The following is a 20,914-nucleotide window of genomic DNA, read 5'->3' as shown; positions in this document are numbered from 1 at the left end:
CAAATTAGGCGTTATATTTGCTGAGAAACAGCTTTCTTGATCATAAAAAAGATTAAATGTTTTTGCTACAAATGTTTTCAACCCTAATAAAATCAGCTGAGTTTGAATGTTATGAGGACCATTTATCAGCTCCCATGAAAGTCAGATTTCTTTCCTAGCTGCTCTGACAACTTATCAAGCATATTAAGTCTAATAAAGTCAAAATGGCCTTTTTGGGGTAGAGAAACCAGAGTACCACCAAGTATTCCTTTACAGAATTAGCATTCCCTTTACGTCCAAAATAAGTAAAAGCAAAAACAGACTCCAACACCATATATTTGAACTTTTTTTTAAAAAAAAGCATGTTTATTTGTTCACCTGTTAGGGCAGAGCTTTCACAAAACACTGGCAACTCATAGCAGTATGTACAATGTTCAACAAACTGGAGAAAAGACAGCAAAATGCAACTGCAATTTCTCTAACAATGTCAAAAAAAAAAAAGTACAACCAAAGTTTTACCATGCTTGAGGTTTGTGCAAACTCTGTTCACAAAATCAGACCTTATCATACAGACACACACACTCACAAACATACAAGGTAGCAGCTCCTTGCAAGATGGAATGGAGAGATGTATGGGCACATATTTACAGCCTGGTGGGCCAGAAAACTGTAGCTAGTGAACTGAAAGATCAGAGACATTATAGTCTTTACTTCACTAGTCCGATCTTCTTGGCTTCTGTTTCATAAATCAGTAACCTCCACATTTTTACTATGAAGACTTCTGCTTCTTCATCAAGAACCTAAAACACATAAAGATCAGGTAGATATTAAGTTAATACTCAAGAGTCCACAGCCTAGTTTTAGACTGTGCCGACAAACACATTTTAAAACACATGGCTCCTTCACATTTCTCATCTCAAAATTCTTACTTTTCCAAATCCAAATTTCTAGATTTCTTCCAGTCTGTATATCATTTGGGACGTAAGTATAAAGCATATGACTTGAAAGTGCTCATACAGTAGAAAGCATTTGTTATCCGAGTGCCCAACAAATCATAAAATATACTGCTGAATTTGGCAGTCTTTTAAAAGGCTAGTTCACACCAGTTTGTTTGTATCTGAACTAAGATCAGTTCCACCTCAAAATCTGATACTTTAAAGCACAATTTTTGAACTGTGATGCCTTTATTATGTTTATAAAAGTAGTTGTTTTGTTGCTCTTTTTAGCATCTTAAACATGCTCCATTTAATAACCACACGCCTACTTTAAAATCCCGATTCAAGGTAAACTGTGGGTCAAAGAAGCCTTTCAGGTGGTGTGTGTTCTCAGCCAGAAACTCAAAAACCTAAATATTTATGGCTGAAATGTTAAAATGAAGCTGCGAAAGAGTTTTAAAACAACCTTTTTTTGGGAATTACCCAGACAAGTGAAATGATAAAAGCAACTTCATACTTTTCCAGACCGTGTAGGAAGCCTGCTAACATCAGCGATTTTACCACTGATTCTCATTCCCATTGCATCCCTTCCTACTTCCATTTTGTGCCTATGTATTTGATGTATTTGAAGCGTGCTATATCTGTTTTTTTTCCCTCTGTAGTTTAGAATTTTCATGAATTACAGAGTTAAATAATTAAATAATGATTATGTTAAAATTTCATATTTTTAATTGTATATTATTCTAAAAACCTTGTTCAACAGCCTATTTCCATTCATTCTGGTTCTGATCCATGTTTGGGCCATCTGACTATAACAGATTGACCAAACCAAAAGAGCTGTAAGTGACCTCCGGCTGGTATAGACAAAAAACAGATTTTCTGTCTCTAAGTAGATCGTAGTAAATTATTTAGTTTGCCGGTTCTTAAGGCAGGTACCAAACATCCCCCTGGCTTGTACAAACTGACGTATGGTCAGTACAAAATGTCTCATCGCAGATGGTTCCAATAACTAAAATTATACAGGTACAAAATGCCAAAGTGGTGAAAGATTCATCATCTACCACTGAATTGGATTGGTTTAGATAATTATTCATCTCATCTACTTGAAACTTGGTAGGTGTAATACTGGGGACTGGAGAAAAAAATTCAACATACCATAGCCACATCATCAAGAATCCCCTGGGGAGTGCTGTGTGCCATTATCTGCACATACAAAAGAAAACATGAAAAACAACTGAAGTACTGAAAACATTGGAAGAATTTCTGACTGAGACAAAAACTGTTTATATCTTCTAACGAACCATAAATGATAATACAGTCTGAACCATATTACCCCTCTGTTCAGAGTTTCTACATTAAATAAATACAAACCTTAGAACAGACAAAATCGACCAGAGTGGCTTCCTCCTCCCCAATGTATTCAATAATTTTCTTATTAATCCACGGTCTAATTCGACGATCCATCAGAGTCTGGAAAACATACAATAAGAATATCCCAGAACTTAATTAACTGTAATATTTATGTATATATAAAAATTAAATAAAATAAAAATATCCTATTTTATTCTATCTCTGATAAACCATTTTTTTACCGAGTCGACCATAGACCAATCCAAAGGGTAAGAGAAAAGCTCAGGCCTGGCTGTGGGAATCTTCTCAATAAGGCTCTTTATGTGCTTTCGTTTCTCTTCTGTGTTGACGCTGCCACCTTTTGCTGTAGAAATGTCTGCCCCATCAAGTCCCAGACTCTTGTCATCATCGCCATAGTCCAGGGGAACTAGTTTTCTTTTGCGAGGCTGCTCATCTGCCTCCTCATCATCAAATTTGTTGAAGACACTGTCCACTGCTGCAAGCTTCTTTCGCTTTCCAGGATTGAGCTGGCTGGGACTGTTGGTTGCACCTGCAGAAGAATATGAGGAGGCCAACAGATTTATTCTGGCTGTAAGGAAGAATCCTACAGTAAGAGGAATCTTGTGTTTACACTTTGGTACTGCACTCACCCAGTTTGAGACTGAGACCGATCTTGGGCCGGTGTTCTTCTAAAGGCTGGATGTCAGGAGTGTTCTCGCCTGGAATGATTATGCCACAGGGGGACTCATTCCCAGGAGTGTTTGGAGTCACATTCCCACTAGCAGAAGACACTGATGGGGCAATGGTGATCGGTCTCATTATGGGTTTAAGTTGAGGCTTAGCTTCTTGTGAGTCTTCACCATCATGATAGTCATCCTCATGCCTTTCATTAACGTTACCACCACCATCATCATCATCGTCATCTGAACGGTTCTGGGGGCCTTGGGACTTTGACTCCATGGGTTTCTCAGACCCTCTTTTCTCCCGCTCTCGTTCCCGTTCATGATGGCGGTCCCGTTCATGATGGCGGTCCCGTTCATTATGGCGGTCCCGTTCATGATGGCGGTCCCGTTCATGATGACGGTCCCTTTCACGCACCTGCTCCAGTTCCCGATCACATTTAGTTTTATCCTGGCTTACTTCCTCTTCAGGTTCAAGGTTCAGAGGCGGCTGTCGCCTGCGCTCGGCTTCCTCCTCCATCTAAATACATAAAAACCAGAGACATTCAAAAGTGAAGTTCTTCAGATCAAGTCTCATGTCTTTGAGAGCCAAGTCTCAGTCAGGTCTCCAGTCTTTCATTCAGAGTCCATGTGATGTCTCAATAAATCCAAGTCTCAGGTCTCTGAGGGACTAGTTCAAGTCCAAATAAAATCTAATTACTAAAATAAATATGTTCTCATTAGATGTTTGCCATCTAATCCACGTACAGCTACATTGCTGTCATGTAATGTTTTATCCTTAGACCTTGTCTAACATGTGGGCGTTTAATGGTGAAACATATTACAACCACTACTGCTTACAATAAAATAGTAACATTTTTGCTAATAAACAGTGGGATAAATTAGCACACAATAATCAGGATAGCAAATGTTTACAGTGTAACATATGTATTAGGTACCAATAGTAAACTTGACTAAATACAGTTATGTTTTCTTCTTTAGGATCTACGCCTTTATGTAGGGACATCTCAATAAAATCGGGATTGTAATTTTCCCGTAACGAAATCGTGACTTTATTCTTTTTGTCCCACCCCAGTTCAATGAGACTTGTTTTCATGTCTAAGAAATAAACATGTTTCAAGGTACGTTACAAATTAAACAGTGTGACACAAAGTAGTAATTGAATGTTAAACTTGGCAATGAATAAAACACCACTTTCTAATAAACGAATGCACCCGTTCACAGAAAAAGCACGTCACCCGTGAGAGCTGCTTACAAGACTCAAGTTCAAGACCACAAGTCTAAGTCAAGTCTGAAGATTTTGCTTCTGTGACTTCAGCGCGACAAAGCAGTGTAGCACTTGTTGATTAGTCAATTGTAGTAATGATAAAAAAAAAGATCTACACACCTCTAGCACTTAAATATTTTCACCAAATTTACAAGAAAATATGTCAAACTTTATGTTGATGAAACTTGTAGGAGGCCTTACTCTCTGTAGCTCCGCATCTGGGTCAGGGTGACCCTCAGCAAGAAGCCTTTGTCTGATCTCTTCCAGCTCCTCCTTTTCCCTCTTTCGATCTCGCTCATCCATTTCTATTTCCTTTTCACGGTCACGGAGTCGCTTTTGCAAAGCGCTGCCTCTGAGGATGGGACAAACAAACAGATAAGGCAATAACATCAGAAACATGGAAACCTCTAAAAGTAAGTTAAGATAATCACCTGTAGTATTTTGGGTCATCCCTGTCGTCATCATAATCTTCAAGAAACTCTTTCAGTCTTTTGGCTTCTTTTGTCTGATTTTGAGATTGAAGTAAAAAAAATATATATGCATGAAAGCGCAAATAAATATGCCAAAAACATTTATTTTTAGTGTGATATGCTTCATATGTACCATTTCACGCCGCCTCTCGTCCTCCCTCTCATTTTCTTTGTTATAGTCGCGAGCTTTCTTCCTCTCTCGGATCTCCCAGTTTTTGAGTCGCTTCACAAGAAGAAAGAAAAACCCAATCAATCCAGGACTCAAAGACAGCAATGATGAATAAATCTTCCTATGACCAATCATTTATATGTAACGCAAACAGAGAAATTAAATGAATACTTCTTGGTAGGCAGTCTCTTTGTCTCTCAGCCTCCTCTCAAGTCTCCGCCGTTCGTAAACGTCTTCCTCATCTTCATCACGGTCTCGTTTTTTCTCTTCTCTAGTCCTCTCCCTGCAAAGACAAAGTGTGTCATGTGACAATATCATAATATTCACAGAAGATTATCAATTCAGAACATAAAAATAAAGTTAACACCAAATAAGTCTGATCAAAATGTTTAAATCAAGAAAACATACAATCATCAATTAACCATTTTGCCAAAAAAAAAAAATAGGAGTGGGAGAAAATATTGATTCAGTAAATAATTGTTGCCTTTTTCTGCACAGAAGCAAACACTCTACAAGAGAAAGAACAAATGAAATAACTTCAATGAATAAAAAAAAAAAGTACAAGGTGCACAATGCTTTTTAACTGGGTTTAAAAAAAAAAACCAGTTAGTTTTGATTAATATCAACCTGTCAAGGGACTACAGGTGGAAATTAGCATCTTTTGCTATAACCTGGCACCATGCATATTTCCTGTTTTTAGGTCAATGTATTGCTGTGCACTGTCCCTGTACAAATAAAGGAAATCATTTATTGTAGATTCTCTCTCATCTGCACATGGGCAAAATTATACAAAAAGGCTCAAATACTTACATACACCATCAATAACATTTGGTTAAATAGAACTTATAAAGTTCTTGTAAAGAAACCACTCACTTTATGTAGCAATCCACCAGCTTCTGGCATCATTTGGTTGGCTTTTTGACCACTTGTCATAGCAGAATCAGCAGTCTATTAAATTTGCTGGTATTACAGGATGGAACTGACTTTTAGGCATTGTTCGCAAATTTTCAATAGGCAAAAAGGTCAAAGGTCAGGCTATCCCAGAAGCCCGCTTTGTCCTTTAACACCCTCAGTTCTGATGTTTGCTTGCTATTATTTTTCTTTAGGAACCATTTGTTTTCAAGTTTAAACCACTGGATCCAAAATGTACCTAAAATCAACAGTTAAATGGTTGAAACTTGGAAACAATTGGGTGTTTTAGACTGTTACACTATCTTTCCCTTACATCCTAGATCCCTGAGGTATTTTAATTTTTCACCAGGTATACATCAGAGTACTGAATTCCCTTAATTTAATGGGGTTTACTTTTATTATGTAATGCTGGGGGGCTAATGATATGGCAGCAGGCAGAAGTGTTGTGCTATTAAAGCTAGACACATACAGTGCCTTGCAAAAGTATTCGGCCCCCTTGAACTGGTCAACCTCTTCCCACATTTCAGGCTTCAAACATAAAGATATAAAACTCAAATTTTTTGTGAAGAATCAACAACAAGTGGGACACAATCGTGAAGTAGAATGAAATTTATTGGATGTGTCAAACATTTTTAACAAATAAAAAACTGAAAAGTGGAGCGTGCAATATTATTCCGCCCCTTTACTTTCAGTGCAGCAAACTCACTCCAGAAGTTCAGTGAGGATCTCTGAATGATCCAATGTTGTCCCAAATGACTGATGATGATAAATAGAATCCACCTGTGTGTAATCAAGTCTCCGTATAAATGCACCTGCTCTGTGATAGTCTCAGGGTTCTGTTCAAAGCGCAGAGAGCATCATGAAGACCAAGGAACACACCAGGCAGGTCCGAGATACTGTTGTGGAGAAGTTTAAAGCCGGATTTGGATACAAAAAGATTTCCCAAGCTTTAAACATCCCAAGAAGCACTGTGCAAGCAATCATATTGAAATGGAAGGAGTATCAGACCACTGCAAATCTACCAAGACCCGGCCGTCCCTCTAAACTTTCATCTCGAACAAGGAGAAGACTGATCAGAGATGCAGCCATGATCACTCTGGATGAACTGCAGAGATCTACAGCTGAGGTGGGAGAGTCTGTCCATAGGACAACAATCAGTCGTACACTGCACAAATCTGGCCTTTATGGAAGAGTGGCAAGAAGAAAGCCATTTCTCAAAGATATCCATAAAAAGTCTTGTTTAACGTTTGCCACAAGCCACCTGGGAGACACACCAAACATGTGGAAGAAGGTGCTCTGATCAGATGAAACCAAAATCGAACTGTTTGGCCACAATGCAAAACGATATGTTTGGTGTAAAAGCAACACAGCTCATCACCCTGAACACACCATCCCCACTGTCAAACATGGTGGTGGCAGCATCATGGTTTGGGCCTGCTTTTCATCAGCAGGGACAGGGAAGATGGTCAAAATTGATGGGAAGATGGATGGGGCCAAATACAGGACCATTCTGGAAGAAAACCTGTTGGAGTCTGCAAGAGACCTGAGACTGGGACGGAGATTTATCTTCCAACAAGACAATGATCCAAAACATAAAGCCAAATCTACAATGGAATGGTTCACAAATTAACGTATCCAGGTGTTGGAATGGCCTAGTCAAATTTCAGACCTGAATCCAATCAAGAATCTGTGGAAAGAGCTGAAGACTGCTGTTCACGAACGCTCTCCATCCAACCTCACTGAGCTCGAGCTGTTTTGCAAGGAAGAATGGGCAAGAATTTCAGTCTCTCGATGTGCAAAACTGATAGAGACATACCCCAAGTGACTTGCAGCTGTAATTGCAGCAAAGTGTGGAGCTACAAAGTATTAACGCAAGGGGGACGAATAATATTGCACGCCTCACTTTTCAGTTTTTTATTTGTTAAAAAAGTTTGACACATCCAATAAATTTCATTCCACTTCACGATTGTGTCCCACTTGTTGATTCTTCACAAAAAATTAGAATTTTATTTATTTATGTTTGAAGCCTGAAATGTGGCAAGAGGTTGACCAGTTCAAGGGGGGCGAATACTTTCGCAAGGCACTGTACATGGATTGGATAATTGTAGGAAGCATTGCTGTATTGTAATGCCACAACTGACGATCATTCTGACCACTGCTGCAAATATTGTACACAGATATTGTCATTCACACAACAGAGGCTACAAGATTGTGAATGAGTTAACTTTTATCCATGTTGGCCCTCAGTAAAGTGATTTATTGTGTCAAACCAGAATTTCTTACACTGATTAAGCATCAAGTTTACCGTTGTTGCTCACTGACCTCGATCTACTGCGAGCCTCACTGACATCTCGACTCCTCTCCCGCTCTTTCGTCCTCTCACGTTCTCTCTCTCGCTCCCGTTCTCGCTCCTTGTCCCTTTCTCGCTCTCTTTCCCTCTCTTTCTCTCGGTCACGCCGCTCCCTCTCACGCTCGCGCTCCTTGTCCCTCTCCCTCCTTTCCTTTTCGAGTTCCAGTCGTTCCTTGTCTTTCTTTCCTTTTTCCTCTTCCAGTTTCTGCAGGAGCCCAACAGGAACAAAGGGACATTTTTCACTAAATGTTAAAAGATTCAGAAAAGCTTTCACTGACACAGGAACACATAATAAAACATGAAAAAAGCATTTCAGACTGCCTGTTTGTGGCAGGTTCACATACTACCAGGACTCCTAGCCTTGGACGGGATGGCTGCTCCAAGCCAGGAAGTCCTTCTAGCCTTGTAGTTTCCACCAGGAGGAACGGTCCACTGCTACAGCAGATTTGGTGTGCTTACATCTCAGTTCAGGTCACACTATTAACTGAACTCTATTATTGCCTGACCCTATAGACCAAAAGTCATGGGCAATGATTTATAAAGTGTTGGAGGAGGTGAGGAAGTTAAAGTGCCAACTGGAATAACTAAATGGGTGAATTTTTCACAATTTGGCATTATAACCACAAACTTCAACTTCTATGTGATAAACCAACATAAAGTATCACATTATGTGAAGTGGAAGGAAGAGACGTGGCTTATGAATGGTTTGCTTGGTCAGGAGAAGTAGTTGCTACAATGTCAGTGACATCAAGCAACCAGCTGGGCTTCTTTAGACAATGTTTTACCAACTGGTATAAACTGGATTTTAATGTGTTTTATTTTCACTAGGATCAAACTGGAATGTATGTCATTGAATCTGAATCGGTCTATAAGACTGGACTGATTTAATTCAGTAGTTCTGAATAAGGTCGGTTTATCTTGTAAAGTACCTGAAGACATGAATAAATGGATTTGAACCGAAGGCCTCACAGGTTTATAGGAGGACATTAGTGAACAAACAGCACCATGAGGAGCATGACAGGTCAGGCATAAAGCTGTGGCCACCTCTGAATAGGGTTAAGTTTTAAAACAATATCCCAAATTCTGAATGTCTCAAATCAACTGAAAACCTACCAAGACATGGTGGTCCACCTAAACTGACAGGCTGGGCAAAGACGATGTTGATCAGAAAAGCAGCCAAGAGGCCCAAGGCAAGTCTGAAGGAGCTGCTGAGATCCAAAGACTTGGCGGAAAAATCTGTCGATAGAAGTTGCGTTTGAAGTTTGCCAAAAAGCATCATCCTACGAGGATGCTTTGCTTCAATTGGCATATTGAAGTTAATGGGAAGGTGGATGCTCACCTTCAAGCAAGACAATGAGCTACAATGGAACGGTTTAGAGAAAATAATATTCACCTGTTAGAATGACCCAAAGTCTGGACCTAAATCTAATTGAGAATCTGGGGCAAGACTTGAAAACTGCTGTTCACAGAAGCTTTCCATCCAATCTGACTGAGCCTGATCTATTTGCAAAGACCAAGCCGAAGAAGGACCAAGAAGGAGAGTGATGGGGTGCTGCACCAGATGACCTGGCCTCCACAGTCACCGACCTAAACCCAATCGAGATGGTTTGGGGTGAGCTGGACCACAGAGTGAAGGCAAAAGGGCCAACAAGTGCTAAGCATCTTTGGGAACTCCTTCAAGACTGTTGGAAAACCATTTCAGGTGAATATCTCTTGAAGCTCATCAACAGAATGCCAAGAGTGTGTGGAGCAGTAATCAAAGCAAAAGGTGGCTACTTTGAAGAACCTAGAATATAAGACATATTTTCAGTTGTTTCACACTTTTTTATTCAGTATATAATTCCACATGTGTTAATTAATAGTTTTGATGCCTTCAGTGTGAAGCTACAATATTCATAGTCATGAAAATAAAGAAAACTCTTTGAATGAGAAGTTGTGTCCAAAAGTTTGGTCTGTACTGTATGTCAGCGCCTAGATGTGCAAAGCTGATGGGTACGTAGCCCAAAAGACTTGCAACTGTAATTGTAACAAAAAGCTACTGTACCAAGTATCGACTCTGAGAGGCTGAGTACAAAATCACGATTTTGAAAACCATGTACCATGTTTCTTCCACCTTATAATTATGCCCAGCTTTGTGTTGGCATATTACACGAAAACCTAATACAAGTTAGTGGTTGTAACAGCACAGAATGAGAAAAAGCTCAAGCGCTGTGAATACTTTCACAAGGCAGTGTATGTAACAGGGCAGTTAGCAGAGGATATCTGTTGATTTGATTATACTCTGATGTAACAGGAGACTATTTCAATAACAACTCAACTGTAGGTTAAAAATATAATTTTTTCCAAGTCAATATGTAGTCGTATAAAATGGACAAACTGGTGGTTGAACAAAAGTGTTTGACATAGGTTTTTTCAGACAAGCAAAACACAAAAAAGGTCCCAATAACTACCACACATAGATACAAGAATATAGTCTGATTCTAAGAACTGTCTGCTTTGTGTCTTTGAGTTAAGAGATTTTAATCTAAATGGGCTTTTGGCCCACAAAGCTTTTAGAGTTGGAGAATCTGCCAAGTCAGCTTTGAACCAAGAGCATGCTTAACAGCTTTGCTACGTAATGGACTGGACTGATGTTACCTAAGGGGGCCAAATGGATTAAAATAAGTCACGGCTTTACATGACAAATGACCCAGTTAAATAAATGATGTAATCAGTTCCAATATATTTTTGTTATGATTATGTGAGATACAGAGAAGGATCTGCACGTGATGCCTAGCAGCACTGTAGGAAGACAAAACCATATTTTAGGACTACAATGTGCTGCAGAACTATGTTTTCCTACTCATAAATTCATACTTACATTTTGCACAAAATATCAAAAGTCTTTCCATAAAACCTCCATAAACTACTTGTATACATTCTTACTGGTAACAAACATGACGTCATTTAGTTAAGATGCCACACTTGTGCAACTTACAGGAGATGAACTATGGATTCAGCACTTCTCTGCCACTACAAACCCTAGCTACATATGGGAGGAAAAGCAGGTCAATCGCAAAGTCAGAATATTCAGAATAGCTGTGAAATAGTTCACTCTATAAAAGGTTCATGATAGAAATGTCAAAATCAACTCCTTTAAATTCATTGCCCAAACATTCATGAAACATTTCATGTTTGCCACAAGAAAAGTAGTGAAGCCATCTTACCTGAAGGTTGTCTTCCTGTGCCTCTCAGGTCTCTCCAACCCAGTTTATAAGAAACAAGTCAGGCAGATCCACAGTTCAAAAGTGTGAGCTGATTTTATAAAGGCTCCCAATCACCTTCTAATTTATTCAGTGCTCAAAAAACTGTTTGAAATGTGGATCTGACAGGTATCGAAAAGTAAAAAAAAAAAAAAAAAAAATGATTGCTACATGCTACCGTGTATCAGTTAGATATTATCATTTCATTAGCATGTATGTTATAGATTTCAATTTTATGTTCATACATACATTATTAAGCTATAATCTATTTGTTCCAGCTATGCCTTGATTTAAGGTTTTTCAAGGAATACCTGGATTTCACTTAAACAAGCAAACTTCAGACTCATCTTGAACATTTCATATCATGCACTATAGCTCTCGACCAAAAGTTGCACAATGTTACTTAGCACTGATGACAATCAAGGTTGAATATTATCAATGTACCAACTGATAAAGTCAGTCTGTCTGCATCCGGACAGAATGGATATCCTGCTCGGCTCTACGTTTAAGGTCATCTCAACGGGTCCACTGGATCCACAGATTTAATGTGGTATTCTGCAGAACAGTCTTTTAAAAATCAATTTGGACCTCGGAAACTAGTTTGACCTAACATTTAGGACATCCTCATAGATGTGTTTTTTTTTTCTTTAACCATTAACAATGTTTTTTGGGTTTTTTTGCGACACTTATTTATTTTTCACATTTCTGAGACAGTAAGCTGAAAGGAACAGGGTGGAGAGTGCACCTCCCTTTCTTTGTCACTAACTCACGAGACGTGTTTGTATGTGAACAGTCAGCCTTTACATGGGATTTCATTACCGTTTCAAAACCAACTGATCAGAGTTCAAATTATAAACTCATCTTAGTATTATACAAGCAATGAAACTCAGCAGTACAATTAGCACTATTGAATTACTAAGTTAAGCATTTCTAAAACACTACCTAAGTCTCTCCATGTATTTCCCATAGAGTTGACAGACTCTTGCCTTAGGGTTGAGTCACCAATACTGACAATAGCATATGTTAAGTCTTCTTCGATCAATAACTACTTCCCCGTTGAAGTGTTACTGTCAGCACAAGACTGGATGATTGGAAGCTCCCTGACTCCTTTTAAACTAGGCTTAAAACTCTTAAATTTGATAAAGTTTATAGTTTGAGTGGCTTAGCTCTTCTTGAGCTACACTTACATTTAAAAAAATTAGAATATTGCGAAAAAGTGCAACATTAGTCATCAAAAAGTTAAACTCATGTATTATTACAGAATTGTTCCACAGAGTAACATATTCCAAGCCTTTATTTCTTGTAATTTTGATCATTACGGCTAACAGGTAAAGAAAACCCAAAATTCAATGTCTCTGAAAATTAGAATACTGTGAAAAGGTTCATTATTGGACACTCATGGTGTCACACCCTAAACACCTAATTAACTGAAAACACCTGCAAAGGTTTTCTGACCCCTTAAATGGTCTCTCAATTTGGATCAGAAGGAGACACAATCATGGGGAAGACTGCTGACTGGACAGTTGTCCAGAAGACAGCCTTCACAAGGAAGGTAAGCCACAAAAGTCACTGCTGAAGAAGCTGGTTGTTTACAAAGTTCTGTACCCAAGCATATTAACAGAAAATTAACAGAAAATTGAGTGGAAAGAAGAAGTGTGGTAGGATAAGGTGCACCAGCAACAGAGAAAACCGCAGCCTTGAGAGGATTGTCAAGCTTCACAAGTGGACTGAGGCTGGAGTTGGTGCATCAAGAGCCAACACACACAGATCAATACTAGACATGGGCTACAAATGCCACATTCCTCATGTCAAGTCACTCTTGAACTTGAGACAATGCCAGAAGCGTCTTACCTGGGCTAAGGAGAAAAGGAACTGGACTGTGGCTCAATGGTTCAAAGTCCTGTTTTCAGATGAAAGTATATTTAGCATTTAATTTGGAAATCAAGGTACCAGAGTCTAGAGGAAGAGTGGAGAGGCACAGAAACCATGTTGCTTCAAGTCTAGTGTGAAGTTTCCAGTCAGTGATGGTTTGAGGTGCCATGTCTTCTGCTGGTGCTGGTCCGCTGTGTTTTCTGAAGTCCAGTCAATGGAGCCATGAACCAGGAAATTCTAGAGGACTTTATGCTTCCCTTTACTGACAAGCTTTATGTAGATGCTGACATTATTTTCCTGATGTGTTTTCAAAGTGTTCCTTTAATTTTTTTAGCAGAGTATAATTAAGTAACTTGGTACAATTAAATGATCCACCCTTTAGGAGGCATTATTCGCGTCTTTACACTCAGTACGACCAGACAGCGGAATGTGAAGTCGACTGATTTTAGTCAGAAGCTTATTTTAAAATTCACCTCTCATTTACATTTTGTTCCTTTTTTTAATATATGATATATATTTGATTTGAAGCTTTCTTCTTATTTCTTAGCTATAATTCAATAATAAATCCACACATAGCAACATAGAAAGTTTTTAAAAAGAAAAATTGAAATGCAACATACCTTATATGTCTTCAGAACACAGTGTGCTGTGGAGAGGCGCTCCCTGCTTTAGTAATGCTATTAGCTGCAGTTTAAATGACTGCAGTGGTTAGACTGTGTGCAATCAAACACAGAAATACATTTCTGAGGAGATGCAGAGGTTCACTGAGCGGCCCAATATTTTTAAACATGACTGAGTCAAAAACAGCCACATTTCCAGCTCTAGTAGAGCAATTTAACCCATAATTATTAGCTAGAATACAGAAATAAAAGAGCTCAGAGCCAGTTGCCCCTCTGCAAACCCTCCAGAAGGGAGCGCCGAGTAAGATTAAAGAAGAATTGAAAGATCTTACCTACATGCAACTTTTTCCAAAGCTGAGATTGTGAGATTCATCTTGCTCTAGTCACCAAATGAACTCTACCATATTGGTGGGGTTTAATCAATAGATTAGCTTTATTTGGAACTTAACATTGAGATGAATCTAGCTTACATTAAGTTAAAGCCTTTGGGCTCAAATCGACATCATGAATGATTACTTCTGGCAAGCTTGAAATTACTGGAACCATACAGCATTCTCATATGTTTTCCTGCAGTATTGGATCCCTGCAAAACTTAAACTTTTTTATTTTTCTTTACAGCCTGAATTTCTTAAGTTCTTAACTAGTCAAGAGTGACTAATAAGTCTAGTGTGGTTGACAGTAACAACAGAGTGTTCTTAAGTGCGGATCCACTTCCTGTGGAGGATTTTTTAAATACAAATGTGAGCTTTCTTCTTAGTTACATAGTACCAACAGCAGGTTGATACATTACCTTGTGTGTATCTCTGAATTTGCTGATCTCTCTGGATATAAGGTCTCTCTTGTCATCCTCCAACTCCATGGCATTGATATCCTTATAAAAAGGTAAAGATGGAGTTATAACAGATTAATTACCTGATGTTTTAGCCTATGATTTCTTACGCATCATACAAAGACTACCTCCTCTTTCTTCTCTTTGCGCTTTTTGTTGCGAGGCTGACCGTCAGCGTCTTGTGAAGGAGCATTAAGCTCACTTGAGTACTCTCGGATCAGGACGTCTATCGCCCCCTTCACAACCTGGTCCCGACGCACAGTTTCTTCATCAAGAACGTCCTCCTCATCTTCCTCTTCGTTTTTTGACCCATCTGTGGTTCCCTAAATGTCAAAGTCAGGGAAACGTTTTAAAACCTTATAAAATGTTAAAAAATGATCACATTCTAATAAATTTTCCACATCTTCTACTCAAAAGGTGAACACAGTACCCCATTGGCACTCCTCTTCCTGGCCTTCCACTCATCCAGCTGAGCCTTGGTCTTAGCATCTACTTTGACCAACAGCTTCTTGTCACCTAGGAGCAGCTCATGCAGAAGTCGGAGAGCTCGGAGTGTGGATTCAGGCTCCTTATATTCACAGAATCCAAAAGCTTCCAGATTGTCAAAATATAAAATAACAACAGATCAGATGAAAGTGCAAAATCCATCAGATTTACTAAAACAAAAACATTTGTCTTCTTATTTTGAAAACCTTAACACCAAATGAACAAATGAACGAGGAACAGATTAAATGTACGGTTATTTTTATATTACCTTGAAGTTTCCCAGAGGCACCTTGGACCCTTTTCCAGCTCAGAACAATACCACATTTCTATTTTGACCAAGAACAAAAGCGATGTGTTTTAATTCTCTGATGAAGATGAAAATCTGTTTTAACAATAACCTTTTAGTCAGATAAACAGTTGCAGTCAGATGTTTACATGCAGTCATCATGGACATCAATGTTGTATCATTTTGGACTTTTATGATGTATTTGAAATGTTAATTTTTTTTTCAAAGTGGGATGACGATATAATGTTAGCTTTTAAAGATTTTTGAAAGCAAGAATTTGGTGCACAATTTTTATTTTTTGTGGATTCCTCTAATCTCCAAGTATCAAAACTGAGTGTTTTTCCAACATGTTTGGACATATCAATATGAAATATTAATTTTAACATCACTGAAAAAAAAAACTCAAGCAGTATAAATAAAGTATTAATCTAAAGACAAGACATTTAAACATTTTTCTGTAAAATTTCAATTTCTGGTGAGCTTCACAACCGCCAACATGCTCAGGTCTGGCTTTCCAGTAATTCTCAGATAAAAGGAAATAGGTCTGGAAACACAAAGTGTCATGGTTATCATAAACTGAAATAAGCTGAAAAAACTGAGACCGATTGATTAGAGAAAATCCACAATAAATTCAAACTTGTGTTGCCTTGTTTGATGTTGTATTATCATTCCCACTCAAAACAGTTCATATAAATCAACTCATGCAAGATAAGTACATGGTGATTCGTAGTTTAAGTTAAAGCTTAAAGGAATGTCTATCACATGTAACACCACCTACAAGCAGCAGCACATCTTTCCTTTAAAAGTACATCCTGAAAAAGTCCAATATTTTTGTCACTCTTTTCAGAAAGTGGAAGTGATATTTTATAGATCCATTACACGTAGAGCAAAGCATTTCAAGACTTTATTTCTTGTAGTTTTGATGATTATGGCTTACAGAAAATGAAAACCCAAAATTCTGTGTCAGAAAATTTGAATATTGTGAAAAGGTTATTTATTGGAAACTTATGGAGTCACACCCTAATTATCTTAACTCAAAACACCTGCAAATGCTTCCTGAGCTTCTAAACGGACTCTCAGTCTGGGTCAGTAAGCGACACAATCATGGTGAAGTCTGCTGACTGGACAGATGTGCAGAAGACGGTCACTGACAGCCTCCACAAGGAAGGTAAGCCACAAAAGTCATTGCTGAAGAAGCTGGTTGTTCACAGAGTGCTGTATTCAGGTATATTCATAGGGAGTAAAGTGGAAGGAAAACGTTTGGTAGGAAAAAATCCACCAGCAAAAGGAGTAACCACAGCTTTTAGAGGACTAGGATATGGGGGAGCTTCACAAGGAGCAGAATGAGGCTGGAGTCAGTGCATCAAGAGCCACTATGCAGAGATGAATCCTACACATGAGTTGTTCCTCATGTCAAGTCACTCTGAACCAGAGACAATGTCAGAAGCATCTTAGCTCTGATAAGGAGAAAAATAACTAGACTGTTGCTCAGAGGTCCAAAGTCCTGGGGCGCTATACCATCTGCTGGTGTTGATCCACTGGGTTTTCTGAGGTCCGCAGTCAATGGAGCCATCTACCAGGACATTTTAGAGCACTTCCTGTTTCCATCTTCTGACAAGTTTTATGGAGATGCTGATTTTATTTTCCAGCAGGACTTTGCACCGGCCCACATTGCCAAAGGTACCAAAGGCTGGTTCAATGATCATGGTGTTACTGTGCTTGATTGACCAGCAAAGGAACATGAGAGACACCAGATCCAACAATGTAGATGACCTGAAGGCTGCTATCAAACTTAAAATAAGCTATAGTTATCAAACTTATAAGAAATAAAGGCTTGAAATTTTTCACTATCTGTAATGATTCTATAAAACTTATGAGTTTCATTTATAGGCACAAAAAGCGGTCTCGGTTTAGAACAATTTCAAAGAAATAAATGAAAGTTGTATTTTAATAGATCTGCAATGCATTGAAAACTCACTGCTAGAAGCTGCCTGACCAACATGTCAGATGCTTTTTCAGAGATGTTCCCCACAAAAACAGTGGTGGTGGGGCCCCCACTATCTTCTGCATCCTTGGCTCTGATGAGGACAGGGTCCTTCTTTGTTGTTACCGGCCTTTGCGCGATGGTAACTGTGGTCGGGACTAGAACCTGGACAACCAGTGCACATTTTATGTCTTAGATGTCAATCTTATTTTTATCTAATCTTAAAACACAACAAAATTGTTAAAAATATAAACATATATGGACAGCAGGACCATCTGTTTCTAACTCACTGTGGGTGCAGGGGTCATCACACCCATGTGTACTGGGATCATGGGAGTCCCTGAAAACGAGGATGAAAATGCAGTTAAGGCTAGCTGCTAATTCACCTGGATGTTCACAAACCAGGTTTACAACACACACATTGTTGATCAATATTTTGACATTTGTTTATAACATACAACTTTCTAATATTACTGAAAATCACTAGTTTGAAATATTATAATTATAATGTAATTACAGGCTGGGTTTACTTGCCATAATTCTAAATGTGATTATTTACAGACATGTCTCTACAAGCAAGTTCCGGACATACTTTAAATTACATTTCTGATTTAATATTGATAGTGTAGCTATGCTGATTATGAGGCATGTAATGTGCTATATTGAATTCCCAAAAAATAATGAATTTCAATTTAATTTGCTCTTCATAGGTGCTATATTCTTCATCCACAATCAGATATTTGGTGTACAAACTAAAAGAAAAAGGTGGATAACAAGAAAAGTAACAATTATATCATCTACAGATACTTTTTTTTTTTTTTTTTAAACAGCTCCCTAGTTAATAATGCTACCGCAAATACACTTTTTTATCTTTTTGTATTTGGTTTGATTGTTATGTAATAATTCAGCAACAATTATGCCGAGGGAGTCAAAACAAATTCCTTCTGCATTCTGCAGCAGTAATAATGACTTCTGCAAAGGCCTTGAAATGTTTTCACCTTTTTCATATTAAAACCACAATCTTCAGTGTTCCTAGGTTGGCCTTTTTGTAAGACACCAACCCAAGGTTATGCATAAATGTAAAGTTAAAAGAAAATGAAGCCAAACGAGCAGAATGACGGGCTTAAAATTGTATCATTGTATACTTTCCTTTGCACGTCACAATTATGCACTACTTTTCGTCTTTTATAAACAATAAAACCCCAATAAAATGTATTACAACTCTTAGTTAAACCGTGGCAAAAAGTTTAGACGTTCAAGGGCTATGAATACTATTGTTATTCCATTGCTTATCCGTGAGCTAAAGTGAAACTTGTTTACCTTGTGCTACAGTGTCAATATACATTTCCCACGAACAAGCTGTCAGGGGCTCAATTTATTACCTGGAGGGGCAAAGCCTGCATACTGGGGAGGTGGGATCCCAGGGGGTAGCTGTGGGATGCCAATCGGTGGGCGGTTTATTGGAGGAGAGTAAGACATCCTGAAAAAAATCTGCAGGGAAGAAGAAAAAAAATGATTCATTGGTGACAAAGAGGACACTGCTATCTGTTTTCCAAATAGGTCGAACGAGTAACTACAAACAGCGCAGTAATTATTTAACAAAACCGATAGAACTGAGTGCTACAGCAACAACATACTAAGCAAGTTGCGAAAGCGCTCGTTTAAAATATTCCGCAACGTAAACTAGCTAAATTAGCAGCTAACTCTATAGCCCCCTTGCTAGTTTAGTTAGCAGCGGCGGCGCACAGGAACTGGTTTACTCACCCACAGTTCAATGTAAAATAAAGAAAACGGCCTCCAGTTCTATAGTTTAACCGCATGCAGAAAAACCCCCAAAACAATTATAGACAGAGGGACACAGTAAAAGACGAATGCTGTATTAGACACCGGTGGGCTAAAGGAAACCCCTACGGTAGAGGAAAAACTGGGAAAGGAATCATGGGATAGCACATCTGAGGTTTTTTTCCCTCAGCGCTGTCTTTCAGGTTGTCTGCAAGACCGTAAATGTATGAATATGTAAAGGATCCATTTGTTCTGCAGCGCCTAGGTAACACAAAAATACATACAATTATCTAATCTCTTTATTTAAACCATAAAATCAACGATTATAAATTATTCTAACAAAACAATACAACGTCATTTCTAACACTTGGTTATTGTTATTTTGATTTTGATGCATTGACTTCAACAGAAATATACAAACATTAAATTTAGTGTTCATTTAAAAGTGTTATTTTGCGGTTAACTGCTTAATTAGTCAGACTATCTCCTAAGGTTGTCAGAATGCAATCAGTTGCTCATTAGACACATCACTAATAGCTTGCTGACTGTAAACGAGCTGAAGCAAGGATAGTATTTGACTGTTCCACCGAATGCGATATTCTCTAGAATGTAAATACAGTATATTACTGTAAACTGCAATAGATTGTGGTATAATCTGTAGTTCCCACTACAGGTATTCTTTACTTTACTTCACATTTTAAATGTGAAAAAATTGCCAATGGCAAGAGGGATTTGGTTCATATTTTATGTTCTAAAAAAGAGGCGGTAAAAGTAAAAAGAGAATGAATTTATCTAACTGTAGTTTTTAAACAGTGTTGCATTAATAAACGTGATGGTACCTCAGTCAGATTTATCTTTCTTGCGAGAGAAGAAGAAAAAAAGGCAACAGATAGACTTTATACTTCATTTCTCTATACGTCATAAAGCATGGAGACTCCTGTCACTCCAACACTTTCATTTGCATCTTATTAGAGGGATTTTAAACTATATGTAAAAAAGTAATTGTGACTTTGAAGCTGTAACTTTTTAAAACTTTGAATAACCTTAAAAATGTTAACGTTTGTGATGTTGTTTAAATACTCCCATTTCCAAGGCTAGTGTCAGCATTTGTGCTGTGGGAATGAGACTTGAAAAGTGGCAAAAATTAAGTAATTTATTTATTTATACTGTCTATTTTGTCTTATTAATTTTTGGTTTTTACTGTGTGACATCTTTGAGTAACAAAAGCACAGTGAAACTCGTGAAAGTTTGCTATGTATTGTGGTTTTGATGAGTGATCAAAGGTCTAGAAATGAATTTAGTTATCCAAAACACAGTTAACCAAAATATCAAGCCCTTGTGCGTATCTGATAATGTAATATATTAAAATAAATGAGAAATGTAAAGCAACCACTTTGAACTCCTGGTAAACAGTGACACGCAAAAACAAAAAAACGATGATTAAGCTCTCTAAACCGAGTGAATTCAAATTTACCTTTGCAAGTGTTTGCATAGGTTTGTTTCAAGACAAAATATGACCCGGAAATCTCTACCGAGACTGTATAGTAATTCTCAGTCCTCCATGACATGACATTCCTAATTGCATAAATTAAACGCAACTGGACCTCTTCTCTCATCTTGAAGATCTATTGCCTAAAAGGTTCTGAATATGGGTTGAAAGTATCAGGGTCATAAGTTGTAGTTAGAACAATCACTCTAATA

At 38.1% G+C, this 20,914-nt stretch overlaps 1 protein-coding gene across 1 annotated transcript; it reads right to left on the bottom strand.

Annotated features, from left to right (window-relative positions):
• Positions 1-316: 316 nt before the first annotated feature.
• rbm25a (RNA binding motif protein 25a) lies at positions 317-19,371 on the bottom strand. Its single transcript, XM_047345131.1, has 18 exons — positions 19,196-19,371; positions 18,814-18,922; positions 17,722-17,771; positions 17,426-17,596; positions 15,430-15,487; positions 15,106-15,266; positions 14,804-14,998; positions 14,637-14,717; positions 8,085-8,317; positions 5,022-5,133; positions 4,815-4,904; positions 4,643-4,716; positions 4,413-4,563; positions 2,915-3,464; positions 2,507-2,814; positions 2,286-2,384; positions 2,070-2,117; positions 317-779 (listed from the first exon to the last, which is right to left on the bottom strand). Exons 2-18 carry the CDS (start codon positions 18,908-18,910, stop codon positions 687-689), a joined length of 2,571 nt encoding a protein of 856 aa, XP_047201087.1. The 5' UTR covers positions 18,911-18,922; positions 19,196-19,371; the 3' UTR covers positions 317-686.
• Between the last annotated feature and the right edge of the window lie 1,543 nt (positions 19,372-20,914).

The sequence above is a fragment of the Girardinichthys multiradiatus genome, chromosome 19, assembly GCF_021462225.1.
Source record: "Girardinichthys multiradiatus isolate DD_20200921_A chromosome 19, DD_fGirMul_XY1, whole genome shotgun sequence".
In the NCBI taxonomy this organism is placed as follows: domain Eukaryota; kingdom Metazoa; phylum Chordata; class Actinopteri; order Cyprinodontiformes; family Goodeidae; genus Girardinichthys; species Girardinichthys multiradiatus.
Note: the sequence above shows the minus strand (reverse complement) of the source record. Positions and strands in the feature narration are given on the sequence as shown.

What these genes read in the sequence shown, in the direction of transcription:
- rbm25a (XM_047345131.1), bottom strand. Translation starts at nt 18,910, where the DNA reads ATGTCTTACTCTCCTCCAATAAACCGCCCACCGATTGGCATCCCACAG. An exon ending in TGGTCAGGCAGCTTCTAGCA is followed by an intron (nt 15,488 to 17,425) that starts GTGAGTTTTCAA and finishes TGGTCAAAATAG; the next exon opens with AAATGTGGTATTGTTCTGAG. An exon ending in CGGTCTCAGTCTCAAACTGG is followed by an intron (nt 2,815 to 2,914) that starts GTGAGTGCAGTA and finishes ATTCTTCTGCAG; the next exon opens with GTGCAACCAACAGTCCCAGC.